General features: G+C 38.8%; 1 protein-coding gene across 1 annotated transcript; it reads right to left on the reverse strand.

Annotated features, from left to right (window-relative positions):
• Nucleotides 1-1879: 1879 nt before the first annotated feature.
• On the reverse strand, nucleotides 1880-17988 carry LOC139735473 (phospholipase A2-like). Its single transcript, XM_071646229.1, has 5 exons — nucleotides 17934-17988; nucleotides 13771-13884; nucleotides 7984-8200; nucleotides 2883-3019; nucleotides 1880-2046 (listed from the first exon to the last, which is right to left on the reverse strand). Exons 1-5 carry the CDS (start codon nucleotides 17986-17988, stop codon nucleotides 1880-1882), a joined length of 690 nt encoding a protein of 229 aa, XP_071502330.1.
• Between the last annotated feature and the right edge of the window lie 636 nt (nucleotides 17989-18624).

The following is an 18624-nucleotide window of genomic DNA, read 5'->3' on the forward strand; positions in this document are numbered from 1 at the left end:
TTTTCATCATTAAACAGAAAGAAAACTCAATATTACTATCATCTTAGTCTTTTTTTTTTAAGTTTCTTTCACTTCCATGATCTCCTTCATTTCTAATTCATTTCACATAGAAGATGTAAACCCAAACATTTTACAGTTGTAAGTGAATCACAGTTTAAACTCAATGTTACTTTAAAAAAATACAACGTTTCATGCCTACTGGATATCCAGGTCGACGCCGGACGCCGGACGCCCGACGCCCGACGCCGTCCTTGCACGATGAGAGAATATTTTCGATACATCGTGAACCCGATCCTTTAATTTACAAAGCTTTCTGGAATGTAACGTTGGCAACCGTGGGTGCTTATTCGACTTGGGAGACAATATTTTGTGGAACCAAACCAGTAACAAAACCAGAATGTCTCATCTTTACAAGATGGATAACATTGTGGCAGTCGTACGGACGGGCATTGTCGTACGCAGGTTCCTAACTGACAGTAAAATAAGCAGAAATACGTTTGAGGCCAATTCTTTGAAAGGTGACTTTCTACATACCAAGCCTATAGAATACAAAAAGACCCCTTGCCAACGAGATGTAATTCTATCCTAATGCTTTATACACAATAATTATGGCAAAGTTAGTTCCATTATAAGCATTGATTTAAAGTAAAAGTATCCTTCAAAAACTTACATTGACTTCTCACTTTTATAAGAGAGTTAATTAACATGGCATCAGGAATGACATCGACATAAATCTGTCACACGTAATAAATACAATCAGGCCATTACCTGTTGTGAAGAAATAAGCGCGCTCAGTGAAATAACACAGGACTTATAACGTGTATAACAGGGCTCGACATTGGCGGTGGCCTGCAGATGGCCTAGGGCCACTAAAAATTGATGTCGGGCCACCAAAATGTTAACCAGCTTTTGGTGGCCCGACTGGGAAACTAAGATTCAAAATAAATTGCTATGTTTCTTTTCATTTAGTGGCACTTCACTTTTTTCTCTCTTTTTTTTTTTTTTTTTTTTTTGGGGGGGGGGGGGGGGGGGGGGGGCACCAATATTTAGAATTCGACGATTTTAGTGGCCCGAATGGGTCACGACATAAAAACTCTATAGAGTCAAGTTCTGTTTATAACTTATTGTCCGATGCACCACTCTAAGTGACAAGTACGAGTCAGCTGACGTACACAATGATACAATCAAACGTCACAATGGTAGGAGGAAGACAAAAAGACAGCTGCATATTGAATCGTGAGAGTATCTCAGCCAACCACTCAATACCCTCTATTACATCTTCTCTCATTAATGATGAAATGCCATCTAGCCTCGCAACACTTCGTTTATCGACCATGACTGTAATACGAGTTCGTCAACATCATGTTTACAGGCTGTATAGACAAGACTATTATCAACTTTGGCAACTGGTGCACTTCAAATTGTCCTACTCACATTGTTACTTCGCCCCTTGTTCACATCAATAATTGCCACATCTTATGGGCATGAGATTGCACTGCTCATAATACTATTAAACCAGGGAGGGGAGATGGGAGAGCTCCCACATTCCTGATTAAACCAGGGAGGTGGGAAGAGACATCTCCCTGGTTAAACCATGTCATTACTTCACTGATCGTTCATAAACGAAGAGACGGTAGACGAATTCCCGTGAGACGGGGCTTTGGAAGCGACGTGAGTGGATGATACTCTCTAAACTCTTTAAAAACGTTTCAAATCCCAACTGACGCTGTTTACGGTCTCGTGTACTCATTCCAGGGCTGCGTGAAAACGACCCGGTTATTCACAATCGGTTAGAATGCTACCTCAATGGTAGTCGAGTCTCTTCATGGGGCATTTCATGCAAACTTCCCTCAGGAAACAGGCAGAAAACTCCGGATTCCTAGCACAATTTCTTCCCTTGGTAAGCAGCATAGTCGAGGTTGTATGAGGCACTGTGGCGGGCAAAACAGAAAGCAGACGTTCGGTCGCAGTGGCAGAGGGCCATGGCACATCGGGCCTGCCGTCCCGCTAAAAGACTGTCGAAGAACGAGTACTGATGGTGGTGTGCTGTGGTTGGAATAAAATATGATGATAAGGTCATTACAATTACCGAAATTTTTTATCTCAATGCACTATGAAGCTTAACTTTAGACTTTCTCCTTTGTACATATCTGGCAGCTATCCAACTATTTAAGTGCGGGGTGCAGCCAAAGTTGACAATTTTGAAGAAACTCCTTTCTAACACGTCTAATGACAGTGTTATGTCTGCAAACGTCAGCGCACAGTTCGGTTCCTGAATGGAATGACTGGTAATACACTGATTGTCATTTAAGGTCAGGGTTCATACTGCTATTCAGTATAAAATGACTCTTAAGTATCTTTAAGACCTATAAAGTGATCTCACAGAACTACATAAGCATTGATGATTAAATTTGAAGTTGCCTTGTCTCAAACAAAAATCGACCTAATATTTCCTTGAGTAACAGGGCAAGATCTGGATTAGTAAAATGTCATCATTCTTTTGCAAATACGCACTCTCGATAACACATTTTGGGATTCACCTTTGATTGTCAACTTTCACTCGATTCTATCCTTCATTGAAATTAGGTCCTAATTTTGTAATCACTTTGATTTTCTTTAGGTTATTGATAGTAACAGTAAAATGATTAAAAAAGACCCAATAATGTATAGTTGATTGTTTGTATTCGTAGTTGATTTATATGTTTGTTTCATTGTTTTTGATGATTGTAAAGCGCTTCGAAATATGTTTGTATTAAGCGCTATAGGCCCTATAAACATTTTATATTATTATTATTATTATTATTATTATTATTATTATTATTATTATTATTATTATCATCATCATCATCATTATTATTGGTCAATGTTCTTGGTATACGTACAACAGGTAATCTTGGCGTTGGGCGTGTCACACTGCGTCATGTCCACCTTGTACCACGTGATGTAGACTGACTTATCCCCCTTACAGATTCCTTGGCGCTTCAGTTTGCTGTAACACTCGTCGTGTTGCCGGCAACATCTGTGGAGACAAACGAGAAGCCATGGATGTTCAGATAATAACAGGAAAGCATTCGACGTCATTAAACAATGTTCAATTGGCCAATCTTCTCTACAAATGGTAAAAAAAATTCACAATAAGGATTACAATATCAATTGTACAAATAACATTGATGATTATAACAGTAACGATGATGATAATGCTATGGTTGATATGAAATGCCCTAACTTTAACATGTTTAATGTTTACTACAATTATCTAGCAGGGGTTTCTTTGATAGAATAGCAATTCCATCAATGGGTCTTGCAATTATCGTCGATATTTTAATTCTATACTGTCCACTCCTCTCGAAAAGAATTGTGGTGTGTGTGTGTGTGTGTGTGTGTGTGTGTGTATGTGAAAAAAAATGTGATTTAGGAGCACACGATATAGGAATAATCATAGCTGTTTATATCCGTTTCATTGGGATATGATGCTGATGTCGAACGAATTTCAAACAAAAAGAATACATGCTGTATCGTAAATTTGAAAAAAAAAGTAGGACTAATCGGTGTGTGAGATGCGCTGTGTAAAAAAAAAAGAATGTGTAGTGTCTTGTTTTTTTGTTTGTTGTTGTTCTTGGTTTTTGTTTGTTTGTGTCCTTGTTTTTGCTTTTGTTTTTGTTTTTTGTTTTCTTGGCCAGCTTCATTTCCTCCCGAATCTGCAATTTAACTCCACCAGTACATGATGGATTTGTCTGACTAATTCATTGCAGTGAGAAATTCGATACTTCATTCCGTGAGTAGAGGCTGTCATCGCCAGAAACCTCTAGGTGCTGAAGGGTTAAACTGCAGCGGAATTGCTTTGGGCGGTGTCGAAAGAGAACCTCTGTCTTCTACACGATGTTAAGATAATTGAGGCTAAACTCACTCCGGTACACGTGAAAGTCCACGTGACGTACATCACTAAAGTCCTCGCGACAGAAGGGGACATCTAAAAATGTCTTTTGCCTCGAGATCCTCCTAAAAGGTCGAGACGAGAACTCGAGACTACCATTTTTGGTAATCGATTGGGGAACATTTCGCTTTGTGTTACACAGGCAGTTGATAGCCCAACCCACATTGAAGAAGGTTTGACTTGTGAAAATAAAATGATCAAGATTTTTAATCGGAAGAAATCTTCAAAGCAGCAACAGTGTAAACAAACTGACAAACAAACATTGATTCTATTCTATTCTATTCTATTCTATTTTATTCTATTTTATTTTATTCTATTCTATTTTATTTTATTTTATTTTATTCTATTCTATTCTATTCTAATCCATTCTATTCTATTCTATTCTAATCCATTCTATTCTATTCTATTCGAATCCATTCTATTCTATTCTAATCCATTCTATTCTATTCTATTCTATTCTATTCTAATCCATTCTATTCTATTCTACTCTATTCTAATCCATTCTATTCTATTCTATTCTAATTCATGCTATTCTATTCTATTCTATTCTATTCTAAACCATTCTATTCTATTCTATTCTATTCTATTCTATTCTATTCTAATCCATTCTATTCTATTCTATTCTATTCTATTGTAATCTAATCCATTCTATTCTATTCTATTCTATTCTAATCCATTCTATTCTATGCTATTCTATTCTAATCCATTCTATTCTATTCCATTCTATTCTATTCTATTCTATTCTATTCTAATCTAATCCATTCTATTCTATTCTAATCTATTCTATTTTATTCTATTCTATTCTATTCTAATCCATTGTATTGTATTGTATTCTATTCTATTCTATTCTTTTCCAATCCATTCTATTCTACTTTATTCTATTCTATTCTATTATATTCTATCTATTCTATTCTATTCTAATCCATTCTATTCTATTCTATTCTATTCTATTCTATTCTAATCCATTCTATTCTATTCTATTCTATTCTATTCTATTCTATTCTATTCTATTCTATTCTATTCTAATGCTATTCATCACTGTTGAAATCTATGTCCTCATTCCCTCGAGTAATATTGGTTGGATCATTTTGAGTGAGTTATGGATTCTCAATGTAACTCTCTGCATGCAACATTGATTTCCTGTCCACATAAGGTTGTAGGTGAAATCTGTGCACATTAAACTTTGGACTCATTGGCACCGAACAGGTTAACACTTTCTGATGTTCCAATGAGTCTTAACACTCTCCTTGTCTCCTAAACGCAGTGTAAGGCAAAATATCTAATTGACCAATTTCCGGAAACAATTTCGACCCGCGCATGCGCCAATGGAGACTTCATTTTCCTTCCCATATCTGGTCCTATGACACCCTAATTGGACTAACAAAATTCCCTGCCCTCTAGCCCTCCCCCTTTCCTTTCTCCTTCCTTCAGCCAATGACCAAGGTCCAACGAATATAGTTTTAACTTAATTATGAGATTCAGATGTAGGACGAAGTATAGCGTTCATGCCAAGACAGGCATGGCGTTTCTCGGATGACACTCGTATATTTATGGCATGCCGTGTGAGGCAAAATTCACCGATGGACGATTATTGTCAGATAAAGGGAATTATGGAATGCCTGATAAGTAAAGTAAATCATGTCCCTATTCCCTCTGGATAACATAACTCGTTGACGTACTCAGAATTGATTGACTAACCATTTGCCTAAATCTTCTGATATTTACATGCGGAACCTTGCCTTGCCTAGTTATATACACGATATAGGAACAGGAATGCATTGTTCGTTCTGTTTCTGTTGGAATAAAATTTGATCATGCATCCATGTCATCAAAGGGCCTTCATTTTCATTTGATTCCTGGCCAGATAGGCCAAACATGATCAACTCACAATTAGTAAACTTTAACTTGGCACTCATGGACGTGACACGAACTATAGCGTCATACATGCTATGACTAAAATGAACACACCAACCATACAGAGATGTATAACAGCAGATGAAAGAAACACATTTTTAGAACACTTTTTCCACTAGTTGTATATTCCCAAGCACATTCCGAAAACGTAACTGCTTCATTTTGAACGATGACGATGCTCTTCGGACTTTGACATAAATAGCACGTGATGCGTACATGTGTTGCTGTAAGACGTCATGGTTAAAATGTTATCTAAGTCCTAAAATAGTATTTTGACCATTGTTACAACTCATCCCAAATTTATTTTAGTGAATTCCCTTCACGTCAATGTCCTCACGGAGAGAGCTGCATACCAGTATCAAGCAAGTCATGTAATACTAGCTATACCTCGACATTTTCCCCAGCTTAAACTTTACAGACAGCTAAAACGATAATTATCATGTCGAATGTTGAACCTCCTCTTCCGACACATTAATCATGTAATTCGTTGCACGTGGAATCGAGCGTGTATGCAGGACAAATTAAGGATACAGTATACTACAGGGATTCTAGTGTTGGTGCATTTGCAGGTCAATGTTCTAGTTATGTGCCTATCGGATGTTGCTGGTGTGTTATTTTTAATCAATGCCGGCAAATGGATATTTTGGCGAGCAGGTGACTATCGATCATTGTTTATAGCGAGTTACTTTTGTCTTATTATGTTAGCGATTTTATTGACTCGCAAAGCACAAGCTTTGAATACAATGTAGCAGACCTTATCCTATCTATAGCAGTCAAACATTTCAAGGACTATTAAACTTGCCTTTTTTAAGCTGGTGTTGAATTAAGCTTTATACTCGTTAATGGATCTGAGACATGGACCAAAGAAGACTGTGCAGGACCAGCTTGACGGTACACAACCCGGCTTCTTATGAAAGTATACAGATTATTATAGTCGGAGAGATCACAACACGAAAGAAGAGATCTATGGAGATATTTTATCCATTTCATTCATTTCTTACTTCCGTGCTGAGGAACAAGGTTTAATCATATCTGGGTACCGTTTCATGAAAGTTGTCAGCGCTGACAGTGACCATGGTAACAGTCAGTGACCAGAGCATCCCAGCCAATCAAAACCAAGGATTTTGCTGAAATTGTCAGCGCTGAAAACTTGGCAGCGCTGACTTAATTGATGAAACACCCCCAGATGTAATTTCCGTGAGACTATACTCCCCGTACAGAGGATGAAGACCTCTGGGCGCCGTTTCATGAAAGTTGCCAGCCCTGACAAGCTGTCAGTCTCTGACAATTTCAGTAAAATCATTTGTTTTGATTGACTGAGAAGCTCTGATCACTGACTTACTATGGTTATTGTCAGAGATTGACAACTTGTCAAGGCTGACAACTTTCATGGCACGTTACCCTGAACTACATATATTTATTGCGTTGCACAAGATATTGGGCAGGAGGTAGCCGACACGCAAACACTGATGATGGACAGAGATATTTGGCAAGACAATGTGTATATACTCGACCTCTAATGCATCCGTCAATATAGTGTAGGTAGTATAGTATTTTAGTGATTGCACTGATTCTTCTGATCTCAACAGTAATATTGCGATGTCAAAATGAATCAGTAGGTCAGTGTAGATAGGACCCATAATGCTGTAAATGAATCATTTCGTTCAATGTCTATTAGCTCGTTTGCCTTGTCTTGTATCTCCCGATTAATGAGCAACCCTATGAAAACTCACAGAGTATCAAACTGCCAAGAAACATATCAGCTGTAATCTCTTTGATTTTTTGATGAAACTGATAATCAAATAATGGGTTATAATTATTCCATTGCCATGGTAACGTGACAACATCTTAAGAGCTGAATGGTCATAGCTGCTGTAGGATGGAAATATATACTGTAATGCTTGACAGTTTCTCCGCTTGTGAGTTTTCGTTATAGGCTTACTCATTAATGGGGAGATACAAGACAAGGCTCGATAAATATTATTGCCTTCATCATCTTTATGCTTTCAGAAAGTACTCTTTGTTGAAAGCAGTACAGGAAGTTACCTTCAGATGGTTTGCTTCAGTGTCATATAACATGGTGCCACGCCCATTTTCGCCACTGAAAAAGGAAGGTCTTGGGTATAAACACGTACCTATCAGTTGCGTCCAAGGGTTTCCCACTACCACCCAGACCACAGTAGCAGCCGTAGCCGTTGTATGCCAGAGACCCTCTTCTCACCAAACAGTCAATCATGCCGCCGAATTGCACCACCATGTTGCTGGGAGCCATTGCTCCCCCGTCCGGTCCGGCGGCCACTGCTGCCTCGGCTCCGCCTCCTCTCCCATGCTCGGCTACCATTTGGGCGTGTCCTGCAGACAGCGAAAAGTTACATGAGAAAGAAATGAATCCACGTGATCACTTTCGATGTCAGGGGCAGTTTTAACAGATATTCATGATAGAAGAGTACAGGACAATCTAATTCTAAAAATAATCATGAAAATATCAGACTTTGGTGATAATAATCAACCAGCTTAGTTAAAAATGTCGAGGTGCAAATACTTGAACATTCTTTATGTCGTCTTTTGAGCATGTGGTGATCAATGTATTAAGTAAGGCTCTTTGCAGTAGGAGTGGTATTCTTTGTGATTACACGACGATATAATAATTAACGTTCTATTATTCAACCAGACGTTTACGAGCTGGCAGTCAATGATTGCCAGAAGCAACACTTAGAATGTCTGTGCGCGTTAAGGTCCTCTGGGAATAATTTGAAAAATTTCCTTGTCTTAATTGTCTTGTTGAGTTTCAGAAAGTTCTTTTCAAGAACAGAAACTAGTACATTTATCGTTTGTTGTCGTCCCCTGAAAGGCTTTTATCATCGAACATCATCTACTAGACGTCGAAAGTCGAAATGTATTTTGCAGGACAGAGCTGAATCCGCATGATCCGTGTACGCTATGACTGACGATAGTGTATGTTCACATGATATACAAGTACCACTGCTTTAGGGACCCCTTTTCAATTCAGTTCTTGCACAAGACACCTGTTGAACACAATGAACACATCCTTGCTCACGTGAGGCTGCCGGAGGTTGTCGACAGCGTCAAGATACGGAATAAACTCTTCTTTAAAATGTAATCACTTTTGTTTAGTTAGATACCTATACTTGAGATAAGGTGGCGGGGCATTTCATGAAGTGTTTTGTCTTTTTTTTTTTTCTTCTGGCAAACTGTCATAAGCTTCTGAAATCAGTGCATCTAATTGGCTAGAGCAAGTTTGTCTTGTCGGACAAAGCGCTTCTTGAAATGCACCCAGTTTCTAGAACTTTGAGTTGTAAACATGATTAAGATTAATTCGCAGTAATTTATGTTTCATTGCGATCACAAATCATCTTCATACACGAACTCATAATGTGCCTTTCCTCGCCTTACGGTACAAGTCAAACTGCACTTAGAGGCTTGTCTCTTTTGCAAGTACAGTGTTTTCACTATTAATAGAATGTTCACATTGAACTCTTGGCTACGACAACGCCTCGCGCTTTTTTCTCTTTTTATGAATAGGAAGATGTGGACAGACAGCTTTTCGTTAACCTCGGAGATGTCATTGCGAAAGATCAGCTAACATTATTTTGGGCGTGATAACCTTTACAAAGGCAACCTCCTTTTAGGGATCCAGGCGATCCAAATCAGCCGATGGGGAAGAGATCGAATCAACGGCTTGACGTCACAGCGTTATACCTTTGTAGCCATGGAAACGGAGAACAAAGGTGGGGCACGTCAAACAATGCTCCACGTGATTGGAAATGATCGAAGAGAGTTAAACGGATATAGTTCAATTTGGTCGTCCGTGTCGACTGATTGCTTGAACTTCATGTCCAACTTAAAAACTATACGACTGCACGGATTGCTCCGATGACAAGATACCTAGTATTCGGACTGTCATCTTTCGTCACCCTTCAGTATCTTACTTTTGATGTCATTCTCTGTCCTGGCACTGAGGCTGGACTTACGATTAGTTGCAGATAACGAGAGCGAGTCGAAATCGAAACAAAACAAACGAATGCTGTTGTCTGTTTATCAAATGTCTGCAGGCGAAAACGAACGATATGTTAATGGCTTTATGTTTTGGTCTTTATTTGGTATGTCTTGTGTGCATTTCTTATTTTGTGGTTGTTTGCTTTGTTCTACTCGATACAAAAGATTATTTTATTAGTTTCATCGTTGAAAGGGAAAGCTGTATTACTTTTGCCTGTCACTGTAAAGTGTAACGTCGACGTGTGAGAATATAATCAACATACTGCGACAAGGAAAATTAAAACAAATGGGTTTGACTGTAATGTAATAGTCACACTTAATATCCACACTTAACAGTTACATAAGAAACAAAAACAAAAACACATCATGAGCTTGAACTTTGTCGGGACATGCCATAAAAACAAAATACAAAGCTAAATATGGCGATGTCTTCTGAAAATACAGCAACTACAGCAACAACCTGGCGTTAAAAAGTTTCTGACGAGCACGTGCACGTCCGTCAAGGGATGCGCGCAAACTCTGATGTCTCAACCACCCTGGTTGTCATGGTGACGAGGAAATGCGCCTAACATCTCCAGGGGGCGTCCTGTCATGATTTGAAACCAGGAATAGGACTTGAAGGAAAGCTTGTGACCATTGAATTCCTGGTGAAGTATTCATGGCATGGGATTCTTTGGTGTTGGTGTGTCCGTATTCTTGGCTCTAGCCCATGGTCCTCACTATGAAATCCAGTTTGTTTCTAATCATCAAAAGTCTTTGCAACATTAACGAACCAAAGAGGGGAATTTTGACAATGATATACAGTATCGGGGTTCTGTGTCCTTCGTAATTACTGAGTTCGTTTGATATTCAGTCAAGTGCTGAATTACAATCACATATCATTTCCATGAAAATGGCCTCTGTTCATGTTCTGATAATATGTAAAACAGAATGATTATAAAAAAACACCATGAATTCAAAACTGATTGTTTCTACCAATACATTCACTCGATAATACGTTAGTTTAGTTGTGTCTGTGTGTGTGACTTTATTGCAAAAAATACCCAAAACAACCTAAACAAAACAACCAAAACAACATATACAATTTAGGATCAATGATTCCTTTACTTGACGAAATCGTATTAATTTTCGTTCAGTTCTGACGTTATTGCGTTATGAAATTTATGCAGTGTTGATAGGCCTACTTATACTTTGAAGGACACCTTAATAAGGCACATAACGTGTTTTTAAAAGCCGGGATGTATTAAAGTGACTATGGAAAGACTAGCAGCCGGCAATATCGGAAAGATGAGTTGAGTCATAGTCCCGTTTTTGGTCCGGCATGGCGTGCTGGGATGAACTCGGCCATGGAGAGTTCAGTGTCGGGTCAATGAAACTCTAAAACCAGTGCTCCCTCTCTTGACGAGTATTGCAACCCTTTGCGTATTTTTGCGTCCAGCCCTTACGTACATCCGTACACTGTATCACCGCATCTCGAACGGAATTATCGACATCCTCGTGCGTGTAGGAAGAAACAAAAGGATGTGAGTCTTTTTTTAGGGGGATGGGGTTACCATGGACACCGGAGTTAAAAATAGAAAAAAGGTCTTGGGATCTTTATTCTTCACACTAAGAAAAATAAGCACAACTTTGCACCTTTAAAGGTGCATACCAATGTCACACTGGGAGCACCTTATCTAATGGTGCAACTTTGCACCTTTCAGACCAGAAAGCTGCACCTGTAAAGGTGCTCCCATTCATAACAACTGGTCTCCACCTTTAAAGGTGCGACCAATGTCACACTGGGAGCACCTTATCTAAGGGTGCAAATTTGCACCCTTAGACCAGAAAGTTGTACCTTGCAGGTGCCCCGATTATGACACTGGTCTTCACCTTTAAGGGTGCAGACCAATGTCACACTGGGAGCACCTTATTTACGGGTGCAACTTTGCACCTTTCAGACCAAAAAGCTGCACCTAAAGGTGCTCCCGCTGTGACACCAGTATGAAAGGTGCAAAGTTGCACCCGTATAGGTGCTCCCAATGTGGCATTGGTTAAGGTTCAAAGTTGAACCCATTTGGTCTTGAAGACATAGGCCATGTTTAATACTTATCATGATCGAAATATTGCTTTAACAGCTGTCATAGATATTTTCACTTGTAACAAGTCAGTTTAGGTATAAGATACGCCATTTATATTGTGAGCGTTGCCTCTGTGTGCTGGCCACAATTGTTTCTCGATTTAAATTCGGAGACTCGTGAGTTAAAATAACATTAACATCAAATTATGGGTACACACGAATTCATCTGATGGACTTGATGGTATTACTTACACTTCACCCATGTCAAAGCAGATATCATATCCACATCTTCACTAGCAACCAAAAAAGGCAAGCGCCAAGTTTTAGGGGAAAACACCGGAGGAGGAGGAGGAGGAGGAGAAAAAGTAAAAAAAAAAAAAATGTACGGGACATTTTCCTGTAATGACAAAACACTAGAGAAGAAGAATGATTTGCCCTATTTAGCGTTTGTTGAGGTGCTAATCTTCCGATCAAACTCGGCAGTCAAGTCACATGTTAAAAAAATGAAATAATGTGACGCTAGAAATCTGAAGAAGTCGATGAAACAAAGTGGGAGATAACTGTGATGACAACTGAAAAGGTTATTCCCCTTTTCACATGATTGACATGAACAACTGGAGAGCCTTGAATCCAGTTCAGATGAAGACGTTACCTATAGTTACGTCACGCAGCACTAAAACGCTTACCGCGCTTGATTGAGAATGCTAGGGAAGTGACTGACGGTAAACAATGACATTTCTATAATTCACATGACAGTCCTCAGACGTATTGTCACGTAACTTCGAACTACCTTTGAGATGAGGTTTATGATTTGAGTTCGACATGAAATAAACCCGGGAACAATTTTAGGTCTCTTCAAACTTGAATGCCGGCGACTAGAAGTATAGCTCGTACAGTTTCAGATTTTGAAATACCCGCATTAGACCCAACACTGTTAGCTTATTCCTCCCACGCACTTTTATACTCATTTAAATTATCAATCATCTTTTGTGAGACTCACACAAGCCCCACCATCAAGGCAATTTTTTTTTCTTCTTTTTTTTTTTGCAATGAATCTTTAATTGCCTACAGGCATTGTCAAAAGTATAAAAACATTATCAATATAGGCCTATATGGAACTAAGAGGAAAAAGTGAAACATATTTCTTTCAATTCTCTTATGCATATTTTCAAAAACCTTTCTCTTCTTTTCTTTGTTTGTTTGGCTTGTTTTGTTGTGTCTTCAATTTCTTGTCAAAGCGAATATACGTGATCATACCAAGAGCGTCCTCCGAAAAAAAAACTGAAACATTTGTGTTCCTTAATTCATACAATACGTCTTGGTTAATAGGTTGTAAGAATATCAATTTCGAGCATGTTTGTTTTCAAGCTATGAAGAGGTTTGTGAGATGATGACGTCACATCATCTGATAGCGAATGTGACCATGACCAAAATCACTTTCATTCAAACATATATTATGGAATGTTTGCATGCCGTTATGAGGGTATACTCTGGTATATAGTGGATAAAACTCTTGACTTTGAAACGGAGGTCTCGAATTCGAATCCTGCCCAGTGCTTACGTCCTTAGACAGGATGTTTTACCCATGATGTCCCTCTCAACCCAGGTGTATAAATGAATACCTGGCAACGCTGTGGTAATGATAATGGTAGGGCTCTCTGGTAGAGCAGTGGCAACACTGAAGAGGCTACCCTCGATAAAGAAGACCATATGACTTTCACTATAAATTTCTTGACATCATCGTTAGCTTTAAAGGAAACTTTTGATGTATTCTTTGCTTGATTCAACCATATTTGTTGCAGATTACAAAAATGCTCATTAACAATCACGTGACTCTAAATCTCACCGGATGAACCTTGTCTCGATCCCTGTGCTGACTCTTCGACGTTCTGGACGTTAGCGGCGCTGTTCTGTGGCGCCGTGCCAGTCATAACAATGAGTGGGACAGTCACTGCCATAACTGGAAAGTAAGACAGAAAGGTAAGGAGAGGGGGAAAATGGGATTAAATGACACATTTTTCGCTAATCTATACTTGGCAGAATCGCTGATGACACAAAGGCGTGCAAGTATGCCTTGTACCTTAAAACATTTTTAGACAGATATTTCTCTTATTAATACCTTACGACGAAAATGGAGCGGATGGATGTTGCTTGATATCAATAGCAATAGTAAGTTACTTAAATTCAGTTGTCATGGTAACGTGAAGTTGACCCAATTATCACTGGAGTTTGCATATATACCAGATAGGCCCTAATGTGTAATGCCAATATGGTGATTGTATATTCCTTGCTAGCATAAGTCTTTGCACTACAGAGATTTGTCGTCAGACCATACTTCAAAGGTTTCTTGTCTGTCCTACTTTGTGTGTGTGTGTGTGTGTGTGTTGGGGGGGGGGGGGTTACCACAACATCTGATATATTTCACTCTTCAATTACCATGGCTCTCCCCTTTCATACCCACTGGACGCAATGACTTCCCTCATTATGGCTCAAACCCATTCAATGTTTGTCTAATGTCTTGTTTTGAGAGTCAAATTTTGTACACATTAATTGTTCTGTAATAATGTAATAATGTAATAATGTAATAATACTTTGATGTTGCTGTTGTTGTCGTCGTCGTTGTTGATGTTGTTGTTCTATTTTTTTTTTTTGGGGGGGGGTATTTTCTTCCTTTGTTTGTTAGTAGATATTTTGCGTTTTTTTTCTTTTGCAGAAATTCCAACACTAGAAAAGTGAAAGTAATGTTCCATAATGAATATATTTCATGAATCTTCGCCTTCATGTGAGACACTCACGCAAAGTAACGCCTGAAAAAACCGAAACTGTTGTCAAAGTAACAAAGATTCCGATGTCAGAGACCAGCTAGGCGTGACATTTGCACCTCCAGAGGAAGAGAAGCGTCCTTACAGGGGAAAGTGTCGTCGGGGAGGATGTAACAAGGTGATGTTCCCTCCCACTTTAAGGAACTTTAACATTTTAAAGGTCCTGTTTACCTTTGGGAGCAGTGATTTAAAGAAAAAAAATGTTCAAGGTATCACACTTGATGCATATTTGTAGGTCTGTTGAATCACATAACATCCTACCTTATAAAATGTTTGAAATAAAGCCTTGAATATATGGAGATATCAGTGTTTTTCTCATTAAACCATAACTGTAGACGGTTTAGTCTGGAAACATTTTTATTGTAACTATCGTCCACATTTTGTGTATTTAACAATACTTAGCATCGATTATACGGATTCAAATATTTACAGTGGTTGTTTCTTTCTCTAACTCACATTTTAGAACTATTTTAAAACACTAATGCTGGATTTTTGTTTCTTCTGCAAATGGTAAATTATGCCTTTAAGCTGTGAATAATGAGATCTGATAAATACTAATTGTAATGTTTTTAATTCTTCCGATAAACCAAAGATTGCATCAAAATGTGACTTTTTGGTTGTTAGAAACCCAATGAGGCTTCACGCCTAATGCCTGACACTTTTTAGGTCAACCGTTGATCTAACATTGTCTAGTGTACATTAAACTAAGAATTGATCAAGTGTATAGAGAATTCAGGTAAAATTTCTCTTGTATCGCCAGAGTCTGTATCTGGTTGTCTAAAAAGATCTCTTTTGAGAGGTCAAAACGCAAACTTTCAATCAAAGGCTATTTTTTCTTACCAATGAAATTACAACAAAAGTATTTCCCATGAATTGATAAGAATACACGATGACGTCACATTTCATTCCATTGAACAATTACAGAAGGTGAACGATGTGGTTACAGTTCGTTATTCCGAAGGTTCATTGTTCTCCGAGAGATAAGATTCGTTATTCTGAAGGTTCGTAATTCCGAGAACGAAATAAAGTTCCCTATTTTGAAGATTCGTCAATCCTAAAACGAAATAAGGTTCGTGATTCCGAACGTTCGGAAGTACGCACATTCTTTTCATTTTTTACGAACCTTCGGAATAACTAATTCGGAATAACTCCACAAAATGTTCTTTGTACCTCCTTAGATTAACGAACCCCTTTTCACTTTCGGACCAATGAATATCTAGGTGTACGGAATTTTGTGTGTTTCCGAATAACGAACATCACCCAACGTTGCTGTGCTTTTGATTTGAGACGAGCTGAAAAATAAGTGAGTCATCGACATTTACCTGATCTCCATTTTTTTCCCTGAGAGGGGAAGAAGTTTGAGAGGCCCACGAAACCTAGCACTACTTTACTTATACATGTATAGAAGCAGCACCTAAAAATAATCTGAGGTACGGCTAATCTCAAAACTTATCAGGTAGGCAGCGCTGAAATAAGTACGTATAGTTTGGCAACGAAAGATTGTTGGAAAAGGACCAATGACGATCGCCAACTGCTCGTAGATTTAATGCGAGTAAATGAGTACTTTTACTTCAAAATGAAACAGAGTTGAAACCTTTTTATAGCCTGAGACATATATATTTATATTTGTGAAAGATATCTTTTTTTTCCATGATAATGTCTTAATAAACACATGATATTACAAGAGGACAGGATAAAGCAAGGAAATATTCAAATGACCAAATCAATCTTCACAATTTCATTCAAAATCTAATATTTTGACGTAAAAGGAAAAAAAGACGTATAGGTAGCGGACCTGCACACTGTCCACATGCTTGTAGTCCAGTCCAGCTTAATTTTATCTCGACATTGTATGCTGTGTCTATAGTTCAGTATAGACAACACGTCCATAAATTTGTGGATATAGACACGCAATACTCAAACATACGGGACAATACTATCCGTTCATTGCAATGCAGATCAACACCATATCTAAGTTGGCTTTCAAATAGCCACGCCTATTGATTGCATCGACGGGATTTCCACGATATATATGATTATATTCTTCGTTGGTTGTTAAACAATAAGATGAAGGTGGTGACAAACGAAACAAATCCCTATCCATGGGTTTGTTGAAACTTGAAAATTCAACTTTGAACTTTTGTAAACCTTTTTAAAAAACTTTTCTAACTTTGCGTTTACCAGCGTGATACATCATGTTAGTGAGTAAAGTGGAGAAGGGGCTACAAGAACATCATTGAGAAGTTGAAAGCTTTTCTAGGTAACTTTAACTTAATGTTGTTAAGAGTTTGTACAGTCGGGACGAACGGTGAATCAAACACTTCAATCTTCGTGTAGGTTCCTACACGATATACCGTTTGAGTTGCGGTCTTGCGGAAACAAGCGTTAATGAGGGATTATACAGCAATTAACTCGTACTGCACTCGTATGGAGACGCTAGGTGAGTGTATGTGTGTTTGTGGTTGTGTGTCGAGACGGGCTAGAAAGTATTTCTGATGCGGTTGTCATGACAAGGGCAACCATAACAATAACAACAGTAACAACCTTGGTGATGACATTACGATTGCAGTGATATCGGTCACGATAGACGAATATTTTGGATGACACACCAAAGTAATGTCAATACATGTTGTATCACCCCTATACGCTCTTCAATTTAGACTGTGTCTTGCGGTAAATTATTGGCCTCGGAGAGCTACAGTACAGTGTGCTCCTCTACATGGTTTGAGAGCTGAAAGGTTGACAGACTCTGACCACACGTGGCCGATTAAAAAAAGAGGGGGAGGGAAGACGAGAACAATGGCTGATGACTTATCTTTATTCAGCTCTTATTTGATGATTCAATTTCCTAACAACCTCTTTCCTATTAATCGAGTTATTCCCCAAATGTGATTATGAGGCAAACATTCAATTAGGATGTATTAAAAAATTGGTTCACACCGGGCGGGTGACCGTTTATTCATGGAAAAAAAAGTCAACGCCAGTTTCTCGAAACAAAATGCATCAAAGACGTGAGTTTTGCCTCCTAAATGTAATGGCCTCGATGGAAAAATGATTACTGGGTTAAGACAAAACATTGTGCAAACATAACAAAAGTACACTTCTCTGGTTTTTTCATCTCTGTAAACTGAAGCATATAAAATATACCTCGAAAATGACAAGATTGTGGCAATTAAAATGTACTCACCGACTATCACGGATGTAAAGGCGACGCAAATTACCCATTTCTTATCAACCGCCATGGTCTCTTTGTTGGTGTTTGTCGACGATCGTTGTCGGAACCGAGTGCCGCGGGGAGGAGCCTTTACGATGACTCGCAGTGAAAGCAGTTAGCAGACGACCTGGTTTCAGCGGTGCCTTCAACAGCAATGGGAAGAACCTACTTTTAAAAGACTCTTTTTGCTCTTAGTTATCGATTTGGTTTGTCCTAATCATGCCGGTTGCTATCCGCCAAGTCTCATAGTTTGTAGTCAAGTAATCTTTGATCCCATGGGAGAAGAAAAGTACACGTGATAATTGAATTAACTTTAAGATACTCCTCTTTCTTCTTGTTCTTAACGAGGCATGGCATTAAGAGCCATGTGGTCCGGGACTACCGCGTTGAGAGATGTGTTTGAAAAGATAGAAAGCGGCAGACTGCAGCAGACGGGTAGGTAGTACAGGGTGTGACGCAAACGTGACGTTCAGTGCGCACTCCCGCCGAACCCCAAACTACTGCGTTCCGTCGGGTTTAATCGTATCCACAACTATCATTCGTTTTGTTACTAAACGACCTTCGTCGCCGCCAAACAGTCATTCACCGGTAGATCACACTGAAGCGGCAGAGGGCGTACAAGTTGGAGGTCCTCCCACAGGTCCCGATTTTGTCTCAAATGAAT

Source organism: Diadema antillarum, unplaced genomic scaffold, assembly GCF_040938485.1.
Source record: "Diadema antillarum isolate AM-2024a unplaced genomic scaffold, OU_Dant_1.0 seq00000581_RagTag, whole genome shotgun sequence".
NCBI lineage: Eukaryota > Metazoa > Echinodermata > Echinoidea > Diadematoida > Diadematidae > Diadema > Diadema antillarum.

Excerpts from the sequence above, each read along its gene's own strand:
- LOC139735473 (XM_071646229.1), bottom strand. The coding sequence starts at position 17,988 with ATGGCGGTTGATAAGAAATGGGTAATTTGCGTCGCCTTTACATCCGTG. Across the intron at positions 8,201-13,770 it reads ATCGAGACAAGGTTCATCCG|GACACGCCCAAATGGTAGCC; the intron begins GTGAGATTTAGA and ends CGCTGTCTGCAG. Across the intron at positions 2,047-2,882 it reads CAACGCCAAGATTACCTGTT|CACACCACCATCAGTACTCG; the intron begins GTACGTATACCA and ends TTCCAACCACAG.